This window comes from Rhinatrema bivittatum, chromosome 12, assembly GCF_901001135.1.
Source record: "Rhinatrema bivittatum chromosome 12, aRhiBiv1.1, whole genome shotgun sequence".
In the NCBI taxonomy this organism is placed as follows: domain Eukaryota; kingdom Metazoa; phylum Chordata; class Amphibia; order Gymnophiona; family Rhinatrematidae; genus Rhinatrema; species Rhinatrema bivittatum.
The window spans coordinates 64507738-64535457 of record NC_042626.1 but is presented as its reverse complement, the minus strand read 5'-3'; the positions used below and the strand labels follow the sequence as shown (position 1 = coordinate 64535457).

General features: G+C 43.6%; 1 protein-coding gene across 2 annotated transcripts in view; it reads right to left on the bottom strand.

Moving 5' to 3' along the window:
* Positions 1 to 27368, bottom strand: part of ZNF692 (zinc finger protein 692) — a 95529-nt gene extending 68161 nt beyond the window's left edge. Inside the window, exons 1-5 of one of the 2 annotated variants that reach the window (XM_029572824.1) lie at positions 26888 to 27368; positions 17956 to 18168; positions 13285 to 13316; positions 7491 to 8486; positions 4312 to 4363 (exon numbers count right to left, since the gene is read on the bottom strand). In XM_029572824.1, coding sequence (XP_029428684.1) covers positions 4312 to 4363; positions 7491 to 8486; positions 13285 to 13316; positions 17956 to 18146 — 1271 coding nt within the window. In that variant the 5' untranslated portion in view covers positions 18147 to 18168; positions 26888 to 27368. The remainder of the gene's footprint in view (positions 1 to 4311; positions 4364 to 7490; positions 8487 to 13284; positions 13317 to 17955; positions 18169 to 26887) is intronic. The other variant, XM_029572823.1, reaches the window with a different exon arrangement.
* Between the last annotated feature and the right edge of the window lie 352 nt (positions 27369 to 27720).

Here is a 27720-nt window from a genome sequence, read left to right as displayed (position 1 = left end):
GAAATTATCTGTGTTCTGCTCTGTTTGTGCAGGAGAGTTGAAACAGGTTGACCCCAACTCTGCTCCCTTTCTATGGAGAGGCAGAACTGATGTACACTGCAGGCTTAAGTTCTCTTCCTTGGTTCCCAGAAAAAAAGTGCCAGAATGCCACTCAGAGTTGTTCCCCCAAAACTAGGTCCTGAAGTAGATGTACAAAGTTATGCGCCATGCTCTAAGCTCTATGGAGCATTGAGCTGCCCCCGCCACCGGCCCCCATACCGGAGCCAGAGCCTCCGCCATCTATCCTGGCGCACCTGCTTGAGCGTCTGGACATCTTCTTGGGCACCCTCCAGACACAGCTGGTGCCCGAGAGACCCTCGGTTCCCCAGAGGCCACTGATGCCCACCTCGGAGTGATTCCCATCATTGGGTCCTCCGAGGACATCAAAATGGCAGATGAAATTTAATGTGGATAAGTACAAAGTGAAGCATATAGGGAAAAACAACCCATGCCATAGTTACACAATGTTAGGTTCCATATTAGGTGCTACTACCCAAGAAAGAGATCTAGGCGTCGTAGTGGATAACACATTGAAATCGTCAGTTTAGTGTGCTGCGGCAGTCAAAAAAGCAAGCAATGTTGGGAATTATTAGAAAGGGAATGGTGAATAAAACGGAAAATATCATAATGCCTCTGTATCGCTCCATGGTGAGACCCCACAAAATCTCAAAAAAGATATAATTGCGATGGAGAAGGTACAGAGAAGGGCTACCAAAATGATAAAGGGAATGGAACAACTCCCCTATGAGGAAAGACTAAAGAGGTTAGGCCTTTTCAGCTTGGAGAAGAGACGGCTGAGGGGGGATATGATAGAGGTGTTTAAAATCATGAGAGGTCTAGAACGGGTAGATGTGAATCAGTTATTTACGCTTTCAGATAATAGAAAGACTAGGGGGCACTCCATGAAGTTAGCATGTGGCACATTTAAAACTAATCGGAGAAAGTTCTTTTTCACTCAACACACAATTAAACTCTGGAATTTGTTGCCAGAGGATGTGGTTAGTGCAGTTAGTATAGCTGTGTTTAAAAAAGGATTGGATAAGTTCTTGGAGGAGAAGTCCATTACCTGCTATTAAGTTGACTTAGAAATTAGCCACTGCTATTACTAGCAACGGTAACATGGGATAGACTTAGTTTTTGGGTACTTGCCAGGTTCTTATGGCCTGGATTGGCCACTGTTGGAAACAGGATGCTGGGCTTGATGGACCCTTGGTCTAACCCAGTATGGCATGTTCTTATGTATTAATTTTGATCCTGCCCCAGAACGACCCTGACATGCCCCAATTCCACCCCTTTTTTAAAACTCACGTATGTATATATACACACATAATTTGTAGCTTTTAAAATCTGCATTGCTAACTCATGGTTCTTATATCTAGCATGTGGCTTATCCTTAGTGTCATGAGTTTAGTCCCAGTTCAATCAATAAATAAGGTTTTATGCAAAAGACTGAATTCTAATAGTTTCAGCTTGTGTGTTTGACAACCATGTGGAGATCTTTCCTCTCTTTTAAACCTAAGACCAAAACCTGGAACTGGACTCCCATCTCTTTGTGGCAAATCTTGCAATGTTTTATATCTATTCTCCAAAACCCTTGCACCACTCCAGTCCTTAGTAATGACTCCAAACTAGCCACAATTCAATTTCCCATTGATTTTTGAGTGCTGGGCAATACTGCAATTCGAAGTTAAAACAAGTTAAGAACAACCACCAATGGACCTGTCTTGCATTTAGCTGCTGAGTTTCATGTAGGTATTCGAGGTTCTTGTGGTCCGTATATATTGTTAGATGGTGTTGGGCTCCTACGAGTGGATGGCGCCACTCCTTGAGGGCTAATTTGACACTCCAAATTTCTCAATCTCCAATGCTGTAGTTATGCTCAGCCAGCGAGAACTTCTTTGAAAAGAAGGAACATGGACAAAGTACTCCTTCTGGAGTGTGTTGGCTCAGGACAACCCCTACACCCAGAGTAGAAGCATCAACTTCTAAGGCAAAGGGCCGCATTGCGTCTGGATGATGCAGGCAGGGCTCATCCATAAAGGCATTCTTTACTGAAATGCCTATAGAGTGTCAGGTGGCCAGTCTTTGGTGTTGGCACCCTTGCCTCATGGGTTTTGAAACTCCGCTTATTTTGCCTTTTTGCGCTTTAAATTCGCAATTTTTCTCCCTGTCCATCATTGGGTCCTCCTTCGCGGTCAGTGTATCCTCCTCGGCATGGTATGTAAACATTTTTCTTCCTTCTTCACGGTCGATTCCCGGCATCTCACTTCTCGATGGCCCCTGGTCATCGACCGTGCGCAGGCTATTTTTCATGGTGTCGTCCAGCTTTTGTCGGTGCCCCCCGTGCCCGCGCACCATGTCCATCACAGATTCGCATCAGGTTTGCATCCTCTGCCTGGGGGCATCGCATGACTTCCGAGGGTGTCAACTGTGTGATCAGATGACCCCCAAGGGCCGTTGTGCTCGCCTCGATAAAATGAAGACACTTTTTGGCCCCATAAAGTCTGCTCCATCTACACCCGCGTCAGAGTCATCGACACTCGAGGGTCATGGGGAACCCAATAGCATAGACTACAGACTGAGGGGCGGGTTAACTGGTCCCCCAAGGTCTCACCGGTTTCCAGGACATCGGGATCCTCCACCTTCTCGGCGCCGGGGAAAGACTGGGCTGAGCACCGTGGGAGATCCCGCAAGTATAGACACCGATCGCTGTTGGCGCATTGCTCTGGTTCTGGTGCGGTGTCAGTGGCTTCCCTACCACCACCGAAGCAACCCCGTGGTATGGAGGCCCCATCCTCTGATAAACCCAGGCGTTCCCCACCGATATCGGTTCCAGGCAGCGCGCCCTCTCGAAGAACCGAGGCGGCACAGGTGATGCCTCATCCCCCTCCCTCAATCCTGTCCTCGCCGGACTTTCAGGAGGAGTTGGACCGCAGGGTGCAGAGTGCCATAAGAGCTCTTATTCTCTGCACTCTAGCCAAAGGAGGTCTCAACTCTCTTGTACTTTCCAGCTTCCACATATGCACAGTAAGTAGGGAGACAGATGGAAATTTAGGAAAAGGGAGTGGTCATTGCCAATGGCAGCCTGGATTTGGGAGTGGGGGGGGGTTCATGGTCCCTGTGGGCCCCTCTCCTTTTCTCTGCCTATGCTTTACACATACTTGATGAGCTCAGGTAGCTAAAAGACTACTGCAGACTGGGAATGCAGAATCACAGTGACAAACAGCAGATGGCTAATAGTGACTATGGGGTTCTCTTACTCCAACCCCCTCCTTCTCTTTTCCCTGGTAACGCTAAATCTACATCTCTAGGCTACCCCTTAATTCAAAGTGACCCTGATTACCCTCTTCCCCTTCACCCTATGTGTAACCCTCTATCCCTGGTGAGTCTAGGTTAGGGCTGTTCAGCTTGGAGAAGAGACGGCTGAGGGGGGGATATAATAGAGGTCTTTAAGATCATGAGAGGTCTTGAACGAGTAGATGTGACTCAGTTATTTACACTTTCGAATAATAGAAGGACTAGGGGGCATTCCATGAAGTTAGCAAGTAGCACATTTAAGTCTAATCGGAGAAAATTCTTTTTCACTCAACGCACAATAAAGCTCTGGAATTTGTTGCCAGAGGATGTGGTTAGTGCAGTTAGTGTAGCTGGGTTCAAAAAAGGTTTGGATAAGTTCTTGGAGGAGAAGTCCATTAATGGCTATTAATCAATTATACTTAGAGAATAGCCACTGCTATTAATTGCATCAGTAGCATGGGATCTTCTTAGTGTTTGGGTAATTGCCAGGTTCTTGTGGCCTAGTTTTGGCCTCTGTTGGAAACAGGATGCTGGGCTTGATGGACCCTTGGTCTGACCCAGCATGGCAATTTCTTATGATCTTATGTTCTAGAGTATTTCCTCTCCCAGCCACATAACTTTGGGTCTTTTAACATGAGCAACACTTTTACAATTCACCCCTTAGATTGCAAACCTCTGGAGATAGGGAAATACCTACAGTATCTGAATGTAATCCACTTTGAAGTGCCAAAAAGAGAAATATAAAATAAAATAAATAAATAAATAAAATAAACTGTGTCATCTGACAATTACTGTCTCTGATTGCCTCTCTAAGACTATCACAAAGCCAATCACTTCTTCAAATTTGTTAGCCCAAGCATCAGTCTTTTACATCTCCCTCTCTCCTCTTATCTCTATGTCTCACAAATGGCATGACATGAGATCCTACCATCCTTCTGATCATTATCTTTTCATGAGCAAAAAATAGTGACTTACTTTTTTATGCCATCGTCAATGTATGAATCGGTGATAGCTTCTGCATGTGATCCTGGCACAAGAAAAAGTAAAGTTATTCACCAAGGACAGGGTCAGTTACTGGGAGAGTCATGGCATTATACCCCTTGATACTCACAATATCCAAAAACCAGGTTACATAGTTGTATACTTGGGTTTCACTATTTGAAGATCTATGGCATCTTACTGCCCTATCAAAAATAAAAATAAAAAAACAAAGAAAATTCCAAAACATCAAGAAGAAAATGGTATCAGAAAGTGTGTGTTCTGAGAATAATCCCCTGTCTCTTGCCCACATTGGGCTTCAAACAGGAATCAGAAGATAAGCACTGATGTGAAATCATTTGCTAATTTCTTCAACTGCACAACTCTAATGTTTCAATATTAAATAGTTTCTCACTTCTCTCATAGTATCAAAGATCACTTTTCTCATACTCTTTAAGAAACAGATGACTAGTGCTGCCTACTCATAATCTTTGATACTATGAGATAAGTGTTGTTATTAAGACTATGCCCGTCAAGTTGATAAAAATATCAAATTTAATCTTCAAAACATAGATTTTCAAACTGTGCTTCAAGCTCTCATTTTTTCTGGTCTAGACTATTGTAATAGTCTATTTTTGGGTTTTCCAGATTCCGCGATAAAACCATTACAACAAATACAGAATTCAGCGGCCCGTTTATTAGTTGGATTGCCGATGAGACATCATATTTCTCCTATTTTGCATAAGCTACACTGGCTTCCGATTAAATTTCGTATAAAATACAAAGTTCTCTCTTTAATTCACTCGTTAATTCATGACCCTGATTCCACATGGCTTTGTACATCTCTACGGTTGTATAAACCGACGAGACACCTCATATCTACATCTCAATATCTGCTTGATGTTCCCACAGTTAGACTGGCAAGACTAAATATGACCAGGGAAAGAGCCTTCTCGGTGGCAGGACCTTTGCTGTGGAATTCACTTCCTAACTTTTTAAGGCAAATTACCAGTCATAGTGAATTCAAGAAGGCAGTAAAAACTTATTTATTTAAGAGTGCATATGGTCATCTCGATAATCTGAACACCTAATGTTCATAAGTAACAAAAATTATGTATCTATTGATTGCCTGATTAGATATCTATTAGGATCATGCTTTTTATGAGTTATTTCCTCAAGGTTTATTATTTCCTTTTCTAACTTTACTTGTTTTTTGTTAAAATTAGTATATTTTATTTATAAGAGTAGGGATTATAATGATATAATGTATTTTTATTCTTTCTATTATCTTTTTTAACTTCTGTTGTTAATTTGATTTTAATTTATTTTATTTTATAATTTTTTATTTTATTTGATTTAAATGTAATACTGGTTAATTTTTTCTTTATAATTTGTCTCTTGTAAACCTTCTTGATCAAACTAGTTTGAAAAGACGGTATAGAAATATTTTTAAATAAATAAATAAACAGTTGGACCATCTAGCCTCCCATTTTCCATACCTCTTGCTATTTGGCTTACCCCTGCTTCTTACCTCTAAGGATCCTTTTTAACTGTCCCAAACATTTTATTTTAATACAAACACATTTTTGCCCTACTACTACTAATATTGCTACTTAACATTTCTATAGCTCTACTAGATGTACTCATCCAACTCAAAGCTACAAAGTACAGATACCACCTCCTCCAGCCGCTGCCACTCAGCACAGTATGGACGCCGCCAGTCCTCGCGCCTGATGGCCCTTCCTAGAGACATGAGAGCCCAACATCAGCATCTTAAAGGGGCCATGGTGCCCTCTGATGACATCATCGGGCTCCTTCTATTTAAGACGCCTTCTGAGAGATGGAAGACTCCTCTGTAACAGGTCCCCTGGTCTGCCTTGTGTACCAGTGCTTGTTGCTAGTTCATTTCTTTGTTCTTGCCTTGTCTCAGCCTTGTCCTTTCCTCAACTTTGCCTTGTCTATGCCTTGTCTTGTCTGTCTTGTTATTTCCTATTCCTACGGCTTGACTTCCTGGTTCTGACACCAGCTTGGATTCAGACTATGCGTCATCTGCTACCTGCCCTGACCACTGGCCTGCCTCTCATATCTGTTGATGAGGACAATCATCCCAGCCTCTATGAGGATGGGATAGCGGAGACCATGTCAGTGAGGAAGAAGATACACCATGGAGAAAGAAACCATTGCTTTTCTGGGTATGATTTTTATGTTGCTGTTTATGATTTTTTGATTACTATCTTGGATCATCCTGTTTAAGTTACGGTAAAGTTTTTTTCAGTTGAACCTCAATATTGGTCTCCCTCTTTTAATTCAAGAGTGCATCGTTCTTCAAAGCAGATCAGGCCCTGTGAGTACCCACCGACCAGTACACTCAAGCACTGGACTGAGTGTGCTGTCCCATTTCTGCAGTAGGGGCCCCAGAGATGGGAACCTCCCCCCACCATACCAGCAGCTGTGTAATTTCCTTGGAGAGAGAAAGATTAGTCCTGGGAACTAGTAGGTAGCACCATGGATTGTAGCACGTGAACCAGGGGTTTTGCTACATACAGTATGTGTATTATTTTTCATTGAAAATTTCACCCACACAAAAAGCAGGTGCAAATACAATTTTTTTTAATGGAAAGCATACTCATATGCTTTGAAAACTGGGTGAAAGATCCATGGGTACAAAATACCTGCAAACTTTACATCTAGATGAATAGCTTTTCTTTTTTCCTCTTCTATTTTTCCTTTTTTTTTTGCTCAGTTTGGCTTTGTTTTGACTTTGCTTCTTTCACCCATTTCTTTACATTTCTCCTCCCTCCAGTCTTTCTCCCACTTTCCTCTCGTTCCTCCAGCCTCTCTGGCTATCTCCTTTTATCCCTGCAACCTCATGGCAGGATGCCACCACGGGGATAGTTCCTCCAAATAGGCTTGAGCCTAGCCACAGCAGCAGCTCCAGCACTCCAAGTCACAGTGATGGCTCGCTCCTCTTTAACCTGATTCAATGTGGCAGGTAGCAGGTGCTGAATTTTAGTTGCCCAAGCAATCTGACACCTTCAATTTTTCCAATCCTAATATGCGTCTAACCTTCTCTTGGAACTCAAATTCCCAAAAAGTTCTCTTTGCTAAAGTGCAAAACGCTTTTATACATTTTTTATTCTGAACGTCATCATTATGATGATGATGGAGACACTCACCTTCTTCAGCTTCTCTGTTTCGTTGTACTGTATGCTCTTTGCGATTGGTTTCCACAATCCCTACCAGTGCTTGTGCCTCATCATCGGTCTTGCTGACTTCTGGCACTGCTTGCTCCTGATCACCAATTTCTTTTATCTTTGATTCAGTTTGGTCTTCACTATTCACATCTTTAATACCTGGAAGTGTTTTCTCTTCTGTGACATTCACATTCAGATTCCACTGCAAACCACTTTCTGTTGACAGCTCTGTGCAGGCAGGCTCAGGGCCGCAGTCTGGCATCCATCCGGGGCTCTGCACAGACACCTCCATAGGTACTGCCTTCACACCCGCATCGGGGGGATTTCGGGCAGTTCTTTTACACTTAGCTGGCACCCTCCTTAGAGAGCGCCTGCAGTCTGGAAGTGGATCCATGCAAGATGTGTCTGCCCCTTTCCTCACTTCACTCTGCAGCGGCAGTTCACTTTGGTAAAATAAATCCGTTTCACTGATAATCTCCTTGTACTCCATCTCTTTTGCATCCAACAAAACAGCTTCTGATGTACAGGGGATATCGCTAACTGCAGCACTGCCTATTTGATTAGTACCACTACCTCTCTTCCTTTTGTCCTTCCTGGTCCTGTGCAGATTTGCTGCACCCTGCATCCCATCTTTCTGCTTTCTCTTTGCACATGGCTTTGACAGGACTTGCGATGAAAACTGAAGTCTTGCATGTGCAGCACTGATGTCACTTCCTACGCTCTTAGCAACATCTTCTGTTCTTTGATGGGATGAGGAAACCTCATCCAGATCCCCATGAAGTGAGAAAGACCAGGAGAAGGTATGACCAGCCAGACATTCCCAGAGCAGGGTGCCATCCCTTTCATTGTCCCCTGCAGGCATAGTATGGATCAGGTTTGGAATGAAGCCACACTCCTGGCTGTGATCATGGCAAAGGACAGCAAGGTGTTGCAAGGCATCACTAGAGACGCAAAGACCACCAGCAGTATTCAGGTGCTCTGAAATGAGATAAAGACAGGAAATATATAATTAGATGGTTAACAGCAAACTACAAGACAAGTAAGAAGAGGATTACACAGAAAACTAAAAACAGAAAGAAATAGAGAGAGAAGAGAAAGCAAAGACAGAACCTCTCTCTCTTGTAGTTGCCCTACCTCTACGTCCAGCTGGCAATTTTTTGTTCAGCATTCTGTACTGGGGGGTAATGGGAGATTATGCCATATGCACTGGGTTGCTTATAAAATGGCCAAATCTCAAAACCTTTTTTTTCTGGGATATTCTGAAACACATAGCGGGGCTGTCAATGTCCCATTTTATTGAAATGGATACATATTTGCCATTTTTAAATCAACATGACTGTTCATGCTAGTGGCTGCCATATGAGACAAATCCATGCCAGGAATCTACAAGGGTATATAGGAAAGGCCGCGAGGTAACCGAGAGACTCAAGGGGAGAGAACCCCTAGCATAGTAAGACATTAGCAGAGTGAGATGCGGAGGTGAACCATCATGAGAAGAGGTAATGCTGCTTAAAAATTCCCTAGGTATTCTGTAGGCTGATTAATTTAGTTATTATATCCACCCCAGGTAACAGATTTCAAAAGGGTTACTTAAGGAACTGGGTATTGTGTATGTGGGAAATTAAACTAAACTATATAGTTCACTCTAGGTGAAAGGTTCAAAGGGTTTCAATATTTGAAAAAAAACGATAGTCTGAGGGACAAACTAAAAGCACAAATTGAAATCTTCCTGCCAAAGATGTCAACATGCAAATCAAATCTGAAGCTTGAGATTTAGGTGTCCTCCTAGATTCTGCTCTCTCTCTGGGTCCATAAATTCAGTCGCTGGTTTATAACTGTTTTTTTAAACTCCAAATGCTCTGCATTATTAAACCATTCTTAAACGCCTCTGATTTATTTCTTGTCGTCTATCATCTCTAAACTACTGCAATGCCCTCTATCTAGGATTCCCTACATTGCAGGCCTTACAAGCCATCCAGAACTCTGCAGCCCATTTGGTCTTTGGGACTCCTTCACATTTATTTATGCTTTATATATATATACCGTCGTTCCAAAAGGTAGATCACAACTATTTACAAATATAGCATTGAAATACTTTGTAGAAAGCTAATAAATTTCAAACATTAATATAATAGTGTATAAAAGATATAAAATATATAAGAGAAATATTAAATTACTTCAAAAATGGAATTAATTCCAGGGGATTATTTAAATAGAATATTAAAAAAAATTTCAAATTAATAGGAAATTATGTATAATATTAGCCATTTTAATAAGTAGATTTGAGAAATTTCAGCTGAGTTCATAGGCACACATCTCTCCAACTCTAGCAAAGCTTCACTGGTTGCCCATCTACTGGCGCATTAGATTTAAAATCCTGACATCCTGAAAAAAATGTCCTTTGCTTCTTTATTCACAGGCCCTGCTGAATATAATTCATTATAAAAGGATTCAAACGCTTTGCTAATCTTCATAGTAGATGTACAGGATTGGCCCCCATACTCTAGGCTACGTATGATGGTCCATTTATTGATATTACGAATTAACCAAGCAAGCAGTTTCGCTGATTTATTTCCCCATTGGTAAAAATGGTACATATAATACCATATATTAGATTTTGCCTTCGTAGCTAATAAAGCATTCAATTCCCTCTTCGTCTCTAGAAATGGTTTGGCCAAAGCAGGTGACAGGCTTGACATATTGGCTTCTCAAGGCAGCCAAATGATGGGATCAATCTAAATATTGACACTTACCCATACCTTTTTTTTTACTGTTCACATAAGAAAGAAAGTATGTGGCCCCTTAACATTGCGCCTTCCTCGCTAGTTGCATAACAGACAAGGGGGGCTGATACCTTGACACGACGATGGTAGAACTCTGGCATGGCTGTGTACTATAAGGACTGGGAGAATGCCGACTGCCAGTGCCTGAGGCACTTGGAGTAGATGCCTTGCCGAATCCGACCATGCATGATGTGCTCCACTGTCACACTAACTCCCAATGGAGTGGTTAGGAACAGTGTGACAACAGCATCCCCAGTACCATTGGGCTCTGATTATGGCATGGTGATGGGTGGCGTTCTATAGCATCAACCCCATGTTACCCCCAGTACCTGGTAGTGCTCCAGGAGGCAGGACATAGCCCTTGAAATTGTGTAGGGAATGGCTCACCGCCACATGGAACAGCAACAGCGACGATAATCGTAAACGATAGTGCTCCTCATGCTCTGCGGTATTTGACCACATCCACTGGTACCCAAATGGTGACAGTGCACGTGGGGCCTATAGCACTCTTACAGTTACCAACGATGGATCACATCAATGGCACCAACGATGCTGCACCCAGGGCTTCGATGGCACTTAACCATGTCTTGATTAGTTCAATCGTATATAGTACCATCCCCGGTGCCAAAGGTGCCATGGACATCAACAGCCTTGCGGCACCAATAGAGACCAAGGATGCCAGGAGTGTCTGCAGGGAGAGACTCTGCAGCCCCAACATTGCCTCGACATGCCTCATCGGTGCCCAAAGGAACAGATGACTGCCGGCGCCATCGATGGTTTCCCTCAGCTCACCTGAGGGCATTGATGCTACAAAGCTCGATGGAGTCCCTCACTAGCAGCTATAGCTGACGATAGCCTTGCTAGCACTCATTAGCACTCATGGCACATGAAGCCAGGCGGGACCTCTGATGATTCCCTATCCCTATGGCTCAGGGCCCCTGAAATAATTGGCATCCAAGGTACCCGATAGCAGTAGACCAGTGTTGGGACAGCCCAATGCCCCTCAGTGCCCCATCTGGACATCGCAAAGAAACCTTGAGTGCATCGGACCACTATGCCTGGATGCCTCAGCACTCCAAGGTGCTTTGAGTAAATGGCGACCCCAGCACTCGACAGCACCAAGCCCATCCAAGGACGAAACCTGTTGCCCGAGGGCTTCAGTGGCACTTGAGGGCTCTCAGGAGCCTTGGTGGTTGATGGCCTCGAGGGTGACCAGGGCACTCAATGGCGATCCCAGTACTCATCGATGGTGGCAACGAATGGCATTGCTTGGGGAACTCACTCAATGGCCTTCATGACGGCCCCACACCTCGATGCCATCAAGGGCATCAGTGGTACCGAGGCAGCTCCGCACTGCAATGGCATCAAGGCCACACGCACCACGACAGCATTGAGTGTGGCCACTGCAGGCCACTTGGTTTCATCAGACCAGAAAATCTTGTTTTTCAGGCACTGAGAATCCTTTAAGTGCCTTTTGACAATCTCCAGGTGGGATGTTATGTGCCTTTTACTGAGGAGTGGTTTCCTTTTTGTCACTCTACCATAAAGGCCTGCTTGGTGCTGCAGAGATGGCTGTCCTTCTGGAAGGTTCTCCTACCTCCACAGCGGAACTCTAGAGCTCTGTGAGAGTGACCACGGGTTCTTGCTCACCTCCCTGACCAAGGCCCTTCTTCCCTGATTGTTCAGTTTGGGCGGGTAGCCAGCTCTAGGAAGAGTCCTGGTGGTTCCAAACTTCTTCCATTTAAGAATGATGGAGGCCACTGTGTTCTTTGGGACCTTCAATGCTTCAGAAATTTTTATGGACCCTTCCCTAAATCTGTGCCTTGACAATTCCTTCAACTTCATGGCTTTGATTTTGATCTCTCTCTTTGACATGCGCACTTCTTGTTTAACTATGTTTATGCTCCAATTTAGAGGACCTGTTAGAAGACTGTTGCCGGCGCTTTCTCGCCACGGGAGGACGTGATAGAAACCCTTGCTTTTCCCGGAAGGGGAGGTAACAAGTGTGAGTTCCGGTATAAGTAGAAGTTCGAGCGTCTGCCATGTTCTCAAACGCCGCGGGTTAAATGAGAGCCCGCAAAAAAAGGAGTTTCGCAGTGAATTCGCCGCATCAACGTTATTGGAAAGACGACCCGTGATTTCCCCTGAAGCAGGACAATTGTCCGAAACATGGCCATGTCGGGACTTATGGGACTTGATCGTTATTTTGGGATAAGTATTCCTTTTTAATCATGCGGTATCTAATTGGGAATTTCCCTTATAATTTTCGTACGGTTTCTTTTAAAGAAAATTAGAAAAATTTAGCAAATTTGCAGGATTTATTAAAGCAAATTAGACCCCTATGGTAAACGAGAAGCTATTTGAAATGTCTTACTCGTGAATAGAGGGTCTTACATTAGTATCTTGGCGATAGAGTGCTTTCTATTTGAAATAAGACCAATACATTTATTTCTTTGTTATTTGATTTTGATCTGACATGCACTGTCAACAGTGGGACCTTATATAGACCTTATATGTGCCTTTCAAATTATATTCAATTAATTGAATTTACCACAGGTGGACTCCAATCAAGTTGGAGAAACATCAAGGATGATCAATGGAAGCAGGATGCACCTGAGTTCAACTTTGAGTGTCATAGCAAAGGGTTTGAAAACGTATGTAAATGCGATATTTCAGGTTTGTTTTTTGTTTGTTTGTTTTTTTTAATTCATTTGCACAAGTTTCTACAAACCTGATATCACTTTGTCATTATGGGTATTGTGTGTAGATTGAGGAAGGAAAAAGAAATGCATTCTATCCATTTTAGCATAAGGCTGTTCCATAACAAACTGTGGAAAAAGTGAAGGGGTCTGAATATTTTTTGAATGCACTGTAGATTACAAATTCACTAAGCTTCCTCTGGGTTTCTATGTAAAGACTGCCATAAGATAATTAAAACAGCTGAACGCAATGGATTTTTGTAAATGTAACACCAACATCCAATCATACTCTACCTGTATAGGCGATTCCAGTCGAAGAGTTGTACCTGTGGAGATAGTGAGAAATTTAGATGAAATAAGCACTTGCTGTTTTGCATAAGTTCTATTACCTCTGACAAGCATAAACCATTGTCCCATCCAAGAAACCTGTGCTTCAGAGTATGAACAGTACCAAACTGTGATTATTAGCAAATTAACTTCCATGCTGCATTCCAAGGCATAAACCCCAAATATTAAAAGCCACCAGAAGAGAAGAGCCAAATACAGTAAAGGGGTTAATTTTCAAAAGGTTTCTGTACATAAAATTGGCATATAGGCGTGAGTACTGTGCACATACAGTACTATTTTGAAAACATTGCAAGTAAGCATGTACCTGCAGTGTTGCGTATAAATGTTAACTGGGGAAAAAAAGGTTATACACTGTGAGTTAACAATGGGAACAGGAGGAATCCCCCTTGCTGCCCCAGATATTGTCCCAATCTTGCAGGTTGGTTGCTGGGGCCCGGGACTTAAAGAAATCCCTGAGGGCTCCTCCCGATGACATCAGCTCCTCGATGGGACATGCCCCTCTCTCTCACTCCCTCGGCGTCTCGGTAGCCTGCAGCAAAAACTCACTGACAGCTTGCAGTAAGTCTTTCTGGAGTCCTCTCTGCTCACCGGGCTCTCTTTCCTCCCTCATGGTTTTACTGTTGTGATTGATGTTTATATGTCTTGATTTTGTTTGATATTTTAAGAGGATGATGGTGTTTATATTTTTCCCTTGTTGCACTGCATAAAGAGTCTGGCTTGTTGTGGTTTCCAGTTCAGTTTTTGTCTGTACGTTTCTATTTATACTTTCTGATCTCTTTATTCTGTATTTTATGAGTGTTTGTCTGTGTTCTGCATATTACAGTTGTAAATGAACTTTTTACCTCAAAGTCCTTTTTGTGATTGTATGTGGAGAGACCATGACCAGAGAGGAGGGGGCGCAAAGCTATAAAATTCACACAGGGTGCCTAAAGCAGAATTGCTTACCTGTAACAGGTGCTCTTCTAAGAAAGCAGGATGTTAGTCCTCACACATGGGTTACATCATGCGATGGAGTCCGGCATGGAAAACCTGTGTCAAGGTTTCTAGAACTAGTTCCAGCATGGAACTATCCACACGACCGCTCGGGGTCTCCCTTCAGTCTCATAACATAGAATTATGAAAAAAAATAAAACATAGGAGAAATCTAACTCCGCGGGGTGGCAGGCGAGTTTCATGAGGACTAACATCCTGCTATCCTAGGAGAACACCTTTTACAGGTAAGCAACTCTGCTTTCTCCTAGGACAAGCAGGATGGTACTCCTCACACATGGGTGAATCCCTAGCCACAGGCTGCTCCTGAATACAAGCACGACCAACACGCACCCAACTAGGTGCCAAGAGGCACAATAACAGAGGTGCTGTTGGGACAGAGGGAGATGGCCTGAACCCGAAAAAAGGGCACTAGGCAGGAAGAGTTAAGTTCTACAGCTGGAAGAGTTTCCGGAGGACAGACTGGCCGAAGCAGATATCGTGTCCAGCCACCTCTGTCCAAGCAGTAGTGCACAGTGAAAGTGTGGCGGGAACTCCATGTCGCTGCCCTGCAGATCTCAGATACAGGGACCGCCCTCAGGTGAGCCACCGAAGCCGCCATGGCTCTGACAGAATGAGCCTTGACATGGCCTCCAAGCTGCAGTCCCGCTTGTGCATAGCAGGAGGAGATGCAATCCGCCAGCAGGTTAGACAGGGATTGCTTGGCAACCACAACTCCCAATCTGTTTTTATCAAACGAGATGAAGAGTTGCGTGGACTACCTGTGGCCTGCTGTTCTCTCCAGGTAGAAGGCCAAGGCTCTCTTGCAATCCAAATATGCAGTACCCATTCGCCCTGGTGCGAATGAGGCCTGAGAAAAAAGGTATTTAGGACGACTGACTGGTTCAGATGGAAATCCGTCACCACCTTAGTCAGGAATTTAGAGTGTGTACACTATCATCATGAAAGAATACATGAATACATCACCAATGCCTGAAGCTCACTAATCCTGCACACCAAAGTGACTGCGACCAGGAACATGACCTTCCAGGTCAGGTACTTCAGGTCACAGGTGTGCAGTGGCTCAAAAGGATCCTTCATGAGTTGAGCAAACACCACATTAAGATCCCAAGACACCGCAGGAGGACGCAGAGGAGGATTTAATTGAAGCAGTCCTCGCATAAAGCACCCCACTTTGGGTTGCACAGAGATGGGCGAACCAGGTGTACCCCGACAGAGTTGATTTTTAAGCCAGCATCCGACAGGTGCAGCAGATAGTCAAGCAGTTTTGGTGTAGAGCAGAAGAATGGATCCAACCCCTGACTCTCACACCACGTGGCAAACCTCCTCCACTTCAGGCCATACAACTTCCTGCTGAAAGGCTTCCTGGAGGCTACCAAGATCCGAGAAACATCCTCAGTCATGTCAAGGCGCTTCAAGATTAGCCTCTTAACATCCAGGCCATTAGGAACAGCACCCTGAGGTTGGGATGGCGCAGCCTGCCCCGATCCTGCGTGACAAGGTCTGTGGAGGTCCCCAGACTGATCGGGTCCCTGATAGAGAGATCCCGCAGGAGTGGGAACCAAATAATCCTCTGCCAATGAGGGGCTATGAGGATTATGGTTCCCTTGTCCTGCTGGAGCTTCAGGAGAGTCTTCATCACCAGTGGAAGCGGAGGATACTCGTACAGGGGGCTCCTGCCCCAGTGGCGGGCAAAGGTGTCTGTGGCTAGTTTGCCATCCCCCCTATACAAGGAGAATTGTTTCATCTTACTGTTACAGGAGACGGAGAAGAGATCTAGGTCCAGAGGCAGAAACTCCGGTCTACTACCACCAGATTCAGGGACCACTCGTGCGGTCAGAAGGCCCGACTGAGGAGGTTCGCCATCACATTCTCCATCCCTGCAAGGTACATGGCTTGGAGCAGCATGCCCTGAGACCAAGCCCATGATCAAATCTGAACTGCTTCCTAACACAGGGGGAACAATCCCGTACCTCCCTGTTTGTTGATGTACCACATTGCCACCTGGTTGTCAGTCTAAATCAAGACAGCCTTGTTGGACAAGCGATCCAGGAACGCCTAAAGCGCATAATGAATTGCTTGAAGCTCCAGGAAGTTGATCTGGCACTGAGCTTCCTCAGCAGGTTAGGTATAGCGTTGCACCTCCACACTCCCCAAAGAAATCTGAGATCAGCAAATAAGGGTTTACTTACTGTTCCATCAATACAAAGCACGCACACTTGTCTGAAGTGAAAGAACAAACTTAATCTATTGCGGGCCCTAAATTATGAAATACCCTACCTGAAAATTTGAGACTACAAAAGGATCTTAAAGTCTTTAAGAAAAAACTAAAAATGTGGCTATTTAGAGCTGCCTTCGAAACAAATTACAAGCAAGGATTACAGGCATAACATGAAAGAGAAATGATTATATAGAGCAGAATCTGTTTTCAAGTTTATGTACATGTATTGTTTTAATTTTTAGGAATGCTTTGATTTTTGTGAACCACCGCAATTGTATTTTTTTTATATAGAATGAGGTACATTACATAAATAAAGAGAGAGTTAGACACCGATGCTTCAAAGAATGTCTTTGTTGCTCGGTGCTCTGATTCCATGGACCTGAACTTGACCCCAAACACCACTTTTCAGGTGTCAAGTAGTAAGAGTGGGAGTGTTGATGCCAAGACCAGTTGAGATTCTCTCAATTCCAAAGTATTTTCAGCAGCTGGTGCAGATTCTGGGTCCTTCCACATTAAACACCTTCTGTGCTGAAGTTGGCAATATCCTGGACTCAATTACCAGAACATGATGATCTTTGAGCAGGTTTCACACAAAAGGATATCATGTCCTAGCCCCAAACACATACAGCCCTCATGATGATCCATGAGGGACATCTTGACGATGCAGCAGGAGCAGCGTTTGAACCTGCTGGATTTCTTCTTGACCATTGTGATTAAAAAAAAAAGCAAAATCAAAATTAAAATCCATGACGAAAAAAAGGCCTACTGTGGATGCAGTAAAGCAACATATTGAAATAAAGGGAAAAGCTCAATTTACAGATGGCAGCTGACACCCAAAATAAAAAAAAAAATTAAAAATAATTAAAACGTGCCACAAAAATATTAACTAGGACCTAGTAAGGGAAAGAAATAGGAGTGAAAGTAGGTCCACAATACTAGAAAAAGGACACTTTAACAATGAGGATGTAGTGTTGGGATATACTCTGTGACAGCTGCTCAGGAAGTCCCGTGAAAAGCCTTCTAGTTGTGTAAATGCACCATCTCAGCAGCATCTGTTCATTCTGCCTCTCCCTCACAGGATAGCAGAGTTCCCATGATGTTATTTACTGTATAATCACAAGCAGAGCGATAATCTGTGAGGTGGTACCGCAGATCAGAAAGGGAGAGAAGGGCTAAAAATGACAGGGAGGCCCTCACCTGTCTCGCAGGAACTCAGACATCTGCGAGTGCAGCGAGAATCTGCAAGGCAGGTCCCGCAGATCAGAAAATCAAAGGTGCGAGCAGGAAAAGAGCGACAGGTAACAGGGCGGCACAAAACCTTCCAGCAGGAACTTTATCGGCTGTGAACAAGGAGGACTAGAGGGAAGAAGCAGAGAAGGGGGAAGAGATGATGGCGAGGCACGCACCTGTCCAGGAGGAATTTTGCCACCTGTGAATGCAGCGAGAATCCCAGCCTCTCCTTTAATTCACACCACTGCTCCAGGTGAGCTCCGATTCGAATCCGACACTTACTGCGCCGGGCATCTAGTTCTTTGCGTTTCTGCTTCCGCACCTCTTCTGAAGCGTATCGCTGATTAGGACAGCTGCCAGGATCCATAATGAAGCTGCAGAGACACAAACTTCAGTGACTGGTCATTTAATTGGGTCCTAACAAAACCAGGAGGGATCCACCACCATTAACTAAGCAAACGACGACGCTGTTCCTTCAATACACAGGATGAGGTGCAGTCAAACCCCTACATACAATTTTGTCATTTTTCTGACCTTTTAAAAAATACGCCTGCCCTGCCTACTATCCTCCCCCTCCCCCCCCCGGAAGCTACCACACTTCACTAAATTGCAGAGAAAACAGTTTTTAGATATAATATTCATTTATAAAAACTTCATTAAAATTCTATCTTAAACAAGGTTTCAGGTTGACCAAATCAAAGGATCTGAATGGTAGAGAAGAGTGAAACAAAGCAGTGGCAACAGCTCTGTACTAATCAATGGCAAGATGACTCCAAACAGGAAGGGCTACTACAGCAGTAGAGAATTTTCACTATACCCCCTGCTAAATAAAATGGAAGGACCTAATTTGTATACCTTAGAGACAACCACTCAACTCCATTCAATCCTTGTAGCGCCCAAAATCAAAAGGTATGCGATTCACTTCCAGCAGCAGAAGGGAAGCAGCACTCTTCACCTGGGTGCGCCTCAAAATGACTTCTGAACTTGCAGAACCAGTGGGTCCTGTGAGACTGCAGGGCCCCGTACATTTGAACAACAGACTGAAACTGGCAAAGGGGGCACACACAGATCAGAAGTGCTGCCAGTGGGAAGGAGGAGGAGATTACCAGAGTTTTGTTCCCTTGAGCGCTAGTGGTGAATGAACTGTTCATTTTGGTGGCTGGGGGAAGTCTGCGGAAAATTGTACTAATCTACTCTCAAAAGACACCTGCAGTAAACACAGTCTTTAAGTTTTGTTGGCACAAAATATTTTTGAGCCCAACACAGAAACCTCCATGCTGTGGGTATGTCCTACATACAAGATAATTTTACCCCAGAAAAAGTCAGAATTAGGCAACAGAATCCAACCATTCCCAATATGTAAATTCTAACTGGGAGAGTTTTCCGGGTCACAGACTTTGAACTGAGTCCCAGCATATTTCATACTGATGAGTTTCCATAGTATTTTTCTCATTCACTGGTTTTCTCTATGTTCCTTTTTTTTTGTTTTCCTTCTCTCTGGTGACCTCTTTCCTTCAGTGGATCTTTTAATATGTTCTCTTCAGTCTTTCTGCTCTTTCCTTGATGCTCTCCTATCCTCAGTCCTTCTCCTTATATCTTTTCTTGCCTCCATTCCTCAATCCTTTTCTTTCATCTCCATCCCAGCTCCATCCTTTTCTAGTCCTCTCTCCTTCCATCCAGGATCCCCCTCCCTGGTGCCCCTCACCACCATCCCCAGATCTCTCCCCCTATTCCAGGTCCCCCTCTCTCTCTGTATCACTGAGTCATTTCTCCATCTCCCCAGTACCTATTCCTCTCTCTGTCTCTATCCTGGGTCCTCTTTCCCTCTCCAGCATCTGCTTCTTGGCCAGGGTCCTTTATCCCTTCTTCCTCTCCCTCAGTGCCTGGTAGTCTGTCTCTCTTCTCCTGCACCCTCCTGGTTTTTCCCTTTCTCCTCAAACCTGATCCTCCCCCCGATATGCCTCAGCTTGTCCTCCCAATCCTCTCCCGGCCCCTGGCAAGCAGGAGCAGCAATGCATAATACTGTGTTAGCGTCCTCTGCCTCCTCCTCCAAGCATTCACAATCCTGCTTAACTTCCTGAATATTCAACACCTCTTTGCACTCCCCACCCCAAGCATTCACCCAGTTCCCTTCCCATTAATCATTCTGTTCGCAAGGAGACCAAAATGGGATTTTTCTTTGGCTCAGAATCAGAATCCGTCCCAGGCACTCCCAGAATACCTTTAAAATATATCTGGCTAAGTAGTGCTATCACCCTATAAAATAACAGATTCAGATTAGGAGACGGCCAATTCCCCCCCCCCCCCCCCCCCTAAGTGTGATGAAAAATCCTTGCCAGGCCATAATCCCTTATCCTAACCCACCCACCTCTCCCCAAACCTATTTAAAACTGAGGTGCCAGGCGCACATTCCCCGGTTCCAATTGTTAAACACACCATTCGGCTGCCGCCCCCCCCCCCCCCCCCCCGGCCAGTCCCCTTTTCTATCTGTGCTGAGAGCAGGGGACCCTCTGCCTCACTCCTGACGCTTCCAGCGCTGCTCTAACAGCGGCAGTGCTGGAAGCGTAAACTTCGACACAAGCTTACATTTCCAGCGCCACCACTGTCAGAGCAGTGCTGGAAGGGCCAGGATCAGGGCAGATAGCCCCTCGTTCCCTGCATAGATAAAAAGGGAATCGGCCGGGATGGACAAGTGCCATGATTCTTTGCTGTGGGTGAGGGGTGGGGAGGCAGCCAAACTGATTGTTTACCATCTGGACCAGAGACAGGGGCACTGTATGCCTGGCACTTCAGTTTTAAATAGGCTTAGGGAGAGGGGGTTGGGTGGGGGTAAGAGACTATGGCCTGGTAAGGCTTTATCATCACTCTTTGGGGGTGGGATTGGGCACCCTCTAATCTAGACCTGTTATTTTATAAATTGATAGCGCTACACAGCCGGATATCTTTTAAAGATATCCCTAAGTAGCATGACATGCAGCCACACTAAGCTGAATAACAATAACTTCAATCAGCTATATTCAAGCATAGCCAGTTATGTTTTTGTTATCTGGTTATATGTAGCCGGATAACTTTAGGTTGGTTATATTCAATGGGATGTTTATCCCGCTGAAGGACAAGTTATCTGGATAACTTTCACTAACCAGCTTACTGAATATAGACCCCCCTTATTTCCAGAGGCATCCCTTCCAACAATTCCAGTATTACCGGATGCCGTCTACTTCCACAACAGCAACAAAAACTTCCAATTTACACTCCGCAGCATGAACATTGTCAACCTAAAACAGCACAACAGGTCCAACCCACTTCAGGGTCAGGTTTTTGACCACTTTTCAGACCCAGCAATTATCCACTCTAGTACTAGGGAGAGCCCAGCATTATATAGCAGAGCAAAGAAGAGATTCTCTGCTCCCTAATCCAGCTCCTCCCTTCCTGTTATTCAAGGGCAGAGGGAGTAGGTTAGCCTAGAGCAGATAGGGAAAAGTAGGATCATTTTGGGAAGGTTAGGAGGGGCTGAGGGTGAGGAGAGGTGCTCAGGGCTGAGTAGGAATCTGCTGAGGGGTATGTGTCTGTGTATGAGAGGAAAGGGCACAGAGGCAGGGAGCAGTGTTTGTGTGTGTGAGTGTATACCAGATTTGGTGGGAGGATAGAGAGGGGATCAGGACTGGAGCACAGTTGGAACACCTGCCTCCCTCTTCCCTTTCCACAATTCAGATCCTCTCCTTCCTTACCCTCTGTTCCTTTCCTCCTACCATTCCCATCTCTTCTTTGTCAACCCCATATCTTTCCTCTTTCACCTCTTTTTCTATCCAGGATTCCTAATATCCCATCCTTGCCATCCTCAGTCTTCTCTCCTTATTCCCTCATTCCCAGACCTCTCCCCTTCTCCTCATCCAATTCCTGGTCCTCTTTCATAAGAACATAAGAAACATAAGAAAGTGCCATGCTGGGTCAGACAAAGGGTCCATCAAGCCCAGCATCCTGCTTCCAACAGAGGCCAAACCAGGCCACAAGAACCTGGCAATTACCCAAACACTAAGAAGATCCCATGCCAATGATGCAATTAAAAGCAGTGGCTATTCCCTAAGTAAATTTGATTAATAGCCATTAATGGACTTCTCCTCCAAGAACTTATCCAAATCTTTTTTGAACCCAGCTACACTAACTGCACTAACCACATCCTCTGGCAACAAATTCCAGAGCTTTATTGTGCGTTGAGTGAAAAATAATTTTCTCCGATTAGTCTTAAATGTGCTACTTGCTAACTTCATGGAATGCCCCTTAGTCCTTCTATTATTCGAAAGTGTAAATAACCGATTCACATCTACTCGTTCAAGACCTCTCATGATCTTAAAGACCTTTATAATATCCCCCCTCAGCCATCTCTTCTTCAAGCTGAACAGCCCTAACCTCTTCAGCCTTTCCTCATAGGTTGGTTATATTCAATGGGATGTTTATCCCGCTGAAGGACAAGTTATCTGGATAACTTTCACTAACCATCCCCTTTATCATTTTGGTTGCCCTTCTTTGAACCTTCTCCATCGCAACTATATCTTTTTTGAGATGCAGCGACCAGAATTGTACACAGTATTCCAGGTGCGGTCTCACCATGGTGCGATATAGAGGCATTATGACATTTGCCGTTTTATTAACCATTCCCTTCCTAATAATTCCTAACATTCTGTTTGCTTTTTTGACTGCTGCAGCACACTGAGCCGACGATTTTAAAGTATTATCCACTATGATGCCTAGATCTTTTTCCTGGGTGGTAGCTCCTAATATGGAACCTAACATCGTGTAACTACAGCAAGGGTTATTTTTTTCCTATATGCAACACCATGCACTTGTCCACATTCAATTTCATCTGCCATTTGGATGCCCAATCTTCCAGTCTTGCAAGGTCTTCCTGTAATGTATCACAATCTGCTTGTGATTTAACTACTCTGAATAATTTTGTATCATCCGCAATTTTCCACAAGGTTCAGCCTTATCCGCTACCCTCTTCAACATTTACCTCCTACCCATCTGCCAACTACTAAAAGATCATGGAATCTCACATTTCGTCTACGCTGATGACATTCAGCTTCTAATTCCCATTCAAAACTCAATTGAAGACGCATACAAAAAAACATCAGATCTACTTATCTCAATCAAGCACTTACTAAACTCCCTGAAACTCATAATCAACTTCGACAAAAGTGAAATCATACTCATGGATAAAAAACCCAATCCAACTCCGCCACCCCTGACAATCCTAGATAAACAAATGACAACTATAATCCCTACCACTCATACCAGGAACCTTGGAGTTACCATCGATGCTGAACTCTCTTTCAAACCCCACATTGTAAATAAAACGAAAGAAGGATACCACAAGCTACTAACCCTAAGACACATAAAGCCATTTCTCAACCCTTCTGACTTCAGAACCATCCTCCAACTGCTTATTTTCTCCACCTTCGATTACTGCAACTCATTACTTATTGGAATCCCTTCATCATCCCTCAAACCACTCCAAATACTGCAGAACTCAGCTGCCAGAATCCTTACCGGAAAAAAAAGAAACGAACACATTACACCCATTTTAACCTCTCTTCACTGGCTTCCTATTTCTGCACGAATTACCTACAAATCTATGACCATCATTCATAAAATCTTAAATGATGATCTTCATGGACTAAAAGGCTTAAACATTACCCCCCAAAACCCACAAAGAAACCTACGCTCCAACAACACAGGATTCCTAAACATCCCCACCTTAAGAGACGCTCATCTTTCAACTACGCGAGAAAGAGCATTTTCCATTGCTTCCCCCAAAACTTGGAACACCCTACCCATAGAACTGAGGACCCAGCACATCCAAAAAACATTTAAAAAAGACCTAAAAACATTTTTATTCCGCAAACTCTATTCTGACACCTGATCATCCCAGCACTCAACAGAACTCGCAAGCATAATCCTCCTCCTTCATGCTCTCCTGATCCTTTTCTACCCCTCCCTGCTCACTCCCTTGATCCTTTATTTATTTATTTATTTAAAACTTTTTATATACCGGCATTAGTAAGCATACATCATACCGGTTCACAATGTAACTGAAAGGCTGAAATTACAATCAACAGGGAGGGGAAACAGGGAGGAATATACATAGGGCAGAAGACAATGAAATAGAAGCACCCACCGGACCTTAGACAGGAGCCCAGCCTCCCAACCTTCAGGAAGAGACTCAAGACCTGGCTGTTTAAAAAAGCTTTCCCGGACACCGATTAATTCTATTCAGCCAGATTCTATCACTTCCACATGTAAAAATGTTATTACTAATGTAAATACCTATACCTAATGTTATTCTCTCCCTTTTCTTCTCTCCTCCCAGTTCTATTACCTTGTTATTTGTAACTGCTTCCTTCTACACAAATAGGTTATTGAATTGTTCACTGTACACCCCTGTTATATGTAAACCGGCATGATGTGTTTGCAACATGAATGCCGGTATATAAAAATTTTAAATAAATAAATAAATAAATAAGCATTAAAAACTGTAACAGGCTATTTACAGGTCTGAATATACAGGCTTAAAAGGGTTGCTTACAGGGTCTATATACTTACAAGGGCCCTTTAAAAATGTTCTCCGCAATATTCTGTTATTCAACGACTAAGAAAATATGTTGATTGTTCACAAAACCCTACTGTTCCCAACTACTATGTTAACTCCATTTGATTATAAGATAATTGCATATGTTGGATGATAATTGCAGATTTGTAAGCCGTTATGATGGCTCTACCGAATAACGGTATATAAAACCCTACAAAATAAATAAATAAATAAATAAATTTTGATAACCTCACTCATCGTATTCCTTTCCAGATCATTTATATATATATTGAAAAGCACCGGTCCAAGTACAGATCCCTGAGGCACTCCACTGTTTACCCTTTTCCATTGAGAAAATTGACCATTTAATCCTACTCTGTTTCCTGTCTTTTAACCAGTTTGTAATCCACGAAAGGACATCGCCTCCTATCCCATGACTTTTTAGTTTTCTTAGAAGCCTCTCATGAGGGACTTTGTCAAACGCCTTCTGAAAATCCAAGTATACTACATCTACCGGTTCACCTTTATCCACATGTTTATTAACCCCTTCAAAAAAAATGAAGCAGATTTGTTAGGCAAGACTTCACTTGGGTAAATCCATGTTCCATTAAACCATGTCTTTCTATATGCTCTACGATTTTGATCTTGAGAGTAGTTTCCACTATTTTTCCTGGCACTGAAGTCAGGCTCACTGGTCTATAGTTACCCGGATCGCCCCTGGAGCCCTTTTTAAATATTGGGGTTACATTGGTCACCCTCCAGTCTTCAGGTACAATGGAGGGATGATAGGTTACAAATTTTAACTAATAGATCAGAAATTTCATTTTTTAGTTCCTTCAGTATGCTAGGATGCATACCATCCGGTCCAGGTGATTTGCTACTCTTTAGTTTGTCAATCTGGCCTACTACATCTTCCAGATTCACAGTGATTTCGTTCAGTTCGTCCGACTCATCACCCCTGAAAACCATCTCCAGAACTGGTATCTCCCCAACATCCTCATTAGTAAACACAGAAGCAAAGAATTCATTTAGTCTTTCTGAAATGGCCTTATCTTCCCTAAGAGCCCCTTTAACTCCTCTGTCATCTAATGGTCCAACCGACTCCCTCACAGGTTTCTTGCTTCGCATATATTTTGAAAAGTTTTTATTCCTCACTTTATTCTTTTCCTCTTCCTGTTCCTCAGATTCCCTCCCTATACTAATACTTGAGATCCATTTAACTCAGTTAAGAAAAATAAGTTATACCAGGCACAAGAAAGGTCGAAAACTAACTTTTTTTGAATCATGTAATATAAAAGATGGATTTTTTACCATACTGGATCAGACCAAAGGTCCATCAAGCTCAATATCCTGTTTCCAACAATGGCCAATGTATATCACAAGTACTTGGCAGGATCCTAAAGGTTGGTATGTTCCATGCTGCTTATCCCAGAGATAAGTAGTAGATTTTCACCAAATCCACTTTAATAATGGTTTATAGACTTTTCTTTCAGGAAATTATCTAAACCTTTTTTAAACATAGCTACATTAACAGCTTTCACCACATCTTCAGACAACAAATTCTAGATTATGCATTGAGTAAAAAAATATTTTCTCCTGTTTGTCTTAAATGTATCACCTAGTAACTTCATTGAATTTCTTCTAATGTTTGTATTTTTTGAAAGAATAAACAACCAATTTGCATTTACCCATTTCATGCCACTTATTTTATAACCTTTATCGTATATCCCCTAAGTAGTCTCTTCTCCAAATTGAAGAGTACTAACCTCGGTAGTCCTTCCTCAGAGGGAATCATCCTATTCCCTTTATCAATCTGGTTGTCATTCTCTATACTTTTTTTTAAATTCTATGTCTTTTTTTGAGATGCTGTGTCAGAACTGCACACAGTATTCAAGGTGTGGTTGCACCATGTTGCAATACAGAGGCATTACATTATGTTTTAATTTTTCATTCTAACAATTTGCACACTGAGCAGAGGGATTTCAACATATTAGCCACAATGACACCTAGATCCTTTTCCTGGGTGGTGATTCCAAAAGCAGAACTCTGCATTGTGTAGATATAATTTGGGTTGCTCTTCCCTGCATGCATCACTTTTCACTTGTCCACATTAAATATCATCTGCCATTTGGGTGCCCAGTCTCCCACTTGTGATTTAACAACTTTGAATAATTTTGTATAATCAGTAAATTTGATCACTTGTCATTCTCATATCTAGGTCATTTATGAATATATTAAAAAGAAGTGGTCCTAGTACAGATTCTTGAGGAAATGTACTTCAGAATTGTCTAGATTTCTGCCACAGAATGTATTTCTGAGCTACTACAGGAAACAGTGGGGCTGTGCTCCTTGTTGTTTGTCCTGGTGGGCAGCACCACCACAGCACCTAAGGTAGGGGCAGCAAAATCCTCAATCTGTCACAGCAACTATCCCCATTCCAAATCAGCACTGCAATGAATTAAGCAGTGACTATCTGGACAATAGCTACTACAGCAAACAGAGAAAAAAAATGGTTTGTTTACCTGACAGGTGGGAGGATTTCTTGTGCTCTGGGTCTGAAGAGCAAGGGATTGACCTGGGAGGCTTGCTGTGCTTAGCTAGTTTTGTTTTTATTTTTTTAGGGAGCCCCGAGGCATGGCTACAGATTTTCTTTAAAAAAAAAAATAAAGAAAAGAAAAGCAGGCAAACAGCAGAGGGGTTAGGAAGAAGAGCAATTTCCTGCTGCTTTGAGTGTCCCCGTGTTAGGTGGGCAGGTGAGACGCTGTGTTGTTGCAGTCAGCGGCTGTTAGCCGCGTGTGTGTCCGAGTGCTGGGGGAGCCTGGCGAGCTCCCGTCAGCCTTTAGGAGGCACCGGGGCGGGGCATGGTTGAGGGCGAGAATCGGGTGATTAACTGACTTCTCCGTCTCCCTCCGCCGTGCTGGCTCGCTGCGGGTACGGAGCCCTGGAAGGCCTCAGCGGGCTGGGAGAGCCCCCGGCATGTTGTGAAGAGGTGCAGGCTGGGCCGCGACGTCATCACCGACGTCAGTGGGTCCCGGGGCAGGAGGTCACATGACAAGTTTATAAAGTTAAATAAAGCGCAGCCACTTCTACAGTTCAAAACCTTGACGAGTCAGGTGAGGAGAGGCAGGGGAAGCTTTCTACCAATTATGGCAGCCCTAAGTGAACCTTGGAGAAATCAATTAAAAAAAAACCATCCCAAATCTCTCGTAAAGATTTCTTTACTTGGCCAGTTGTGGTCAAGACAGGGAGGTTTAATAAACTGACCACTAGGGGAGTTTGACCTTAAAATGTATTTTTAAAGGAGTTCTTTATCCCCTTTTGGGAGAGGGAGTCTCAGGCTCAAATTATTTAAAAA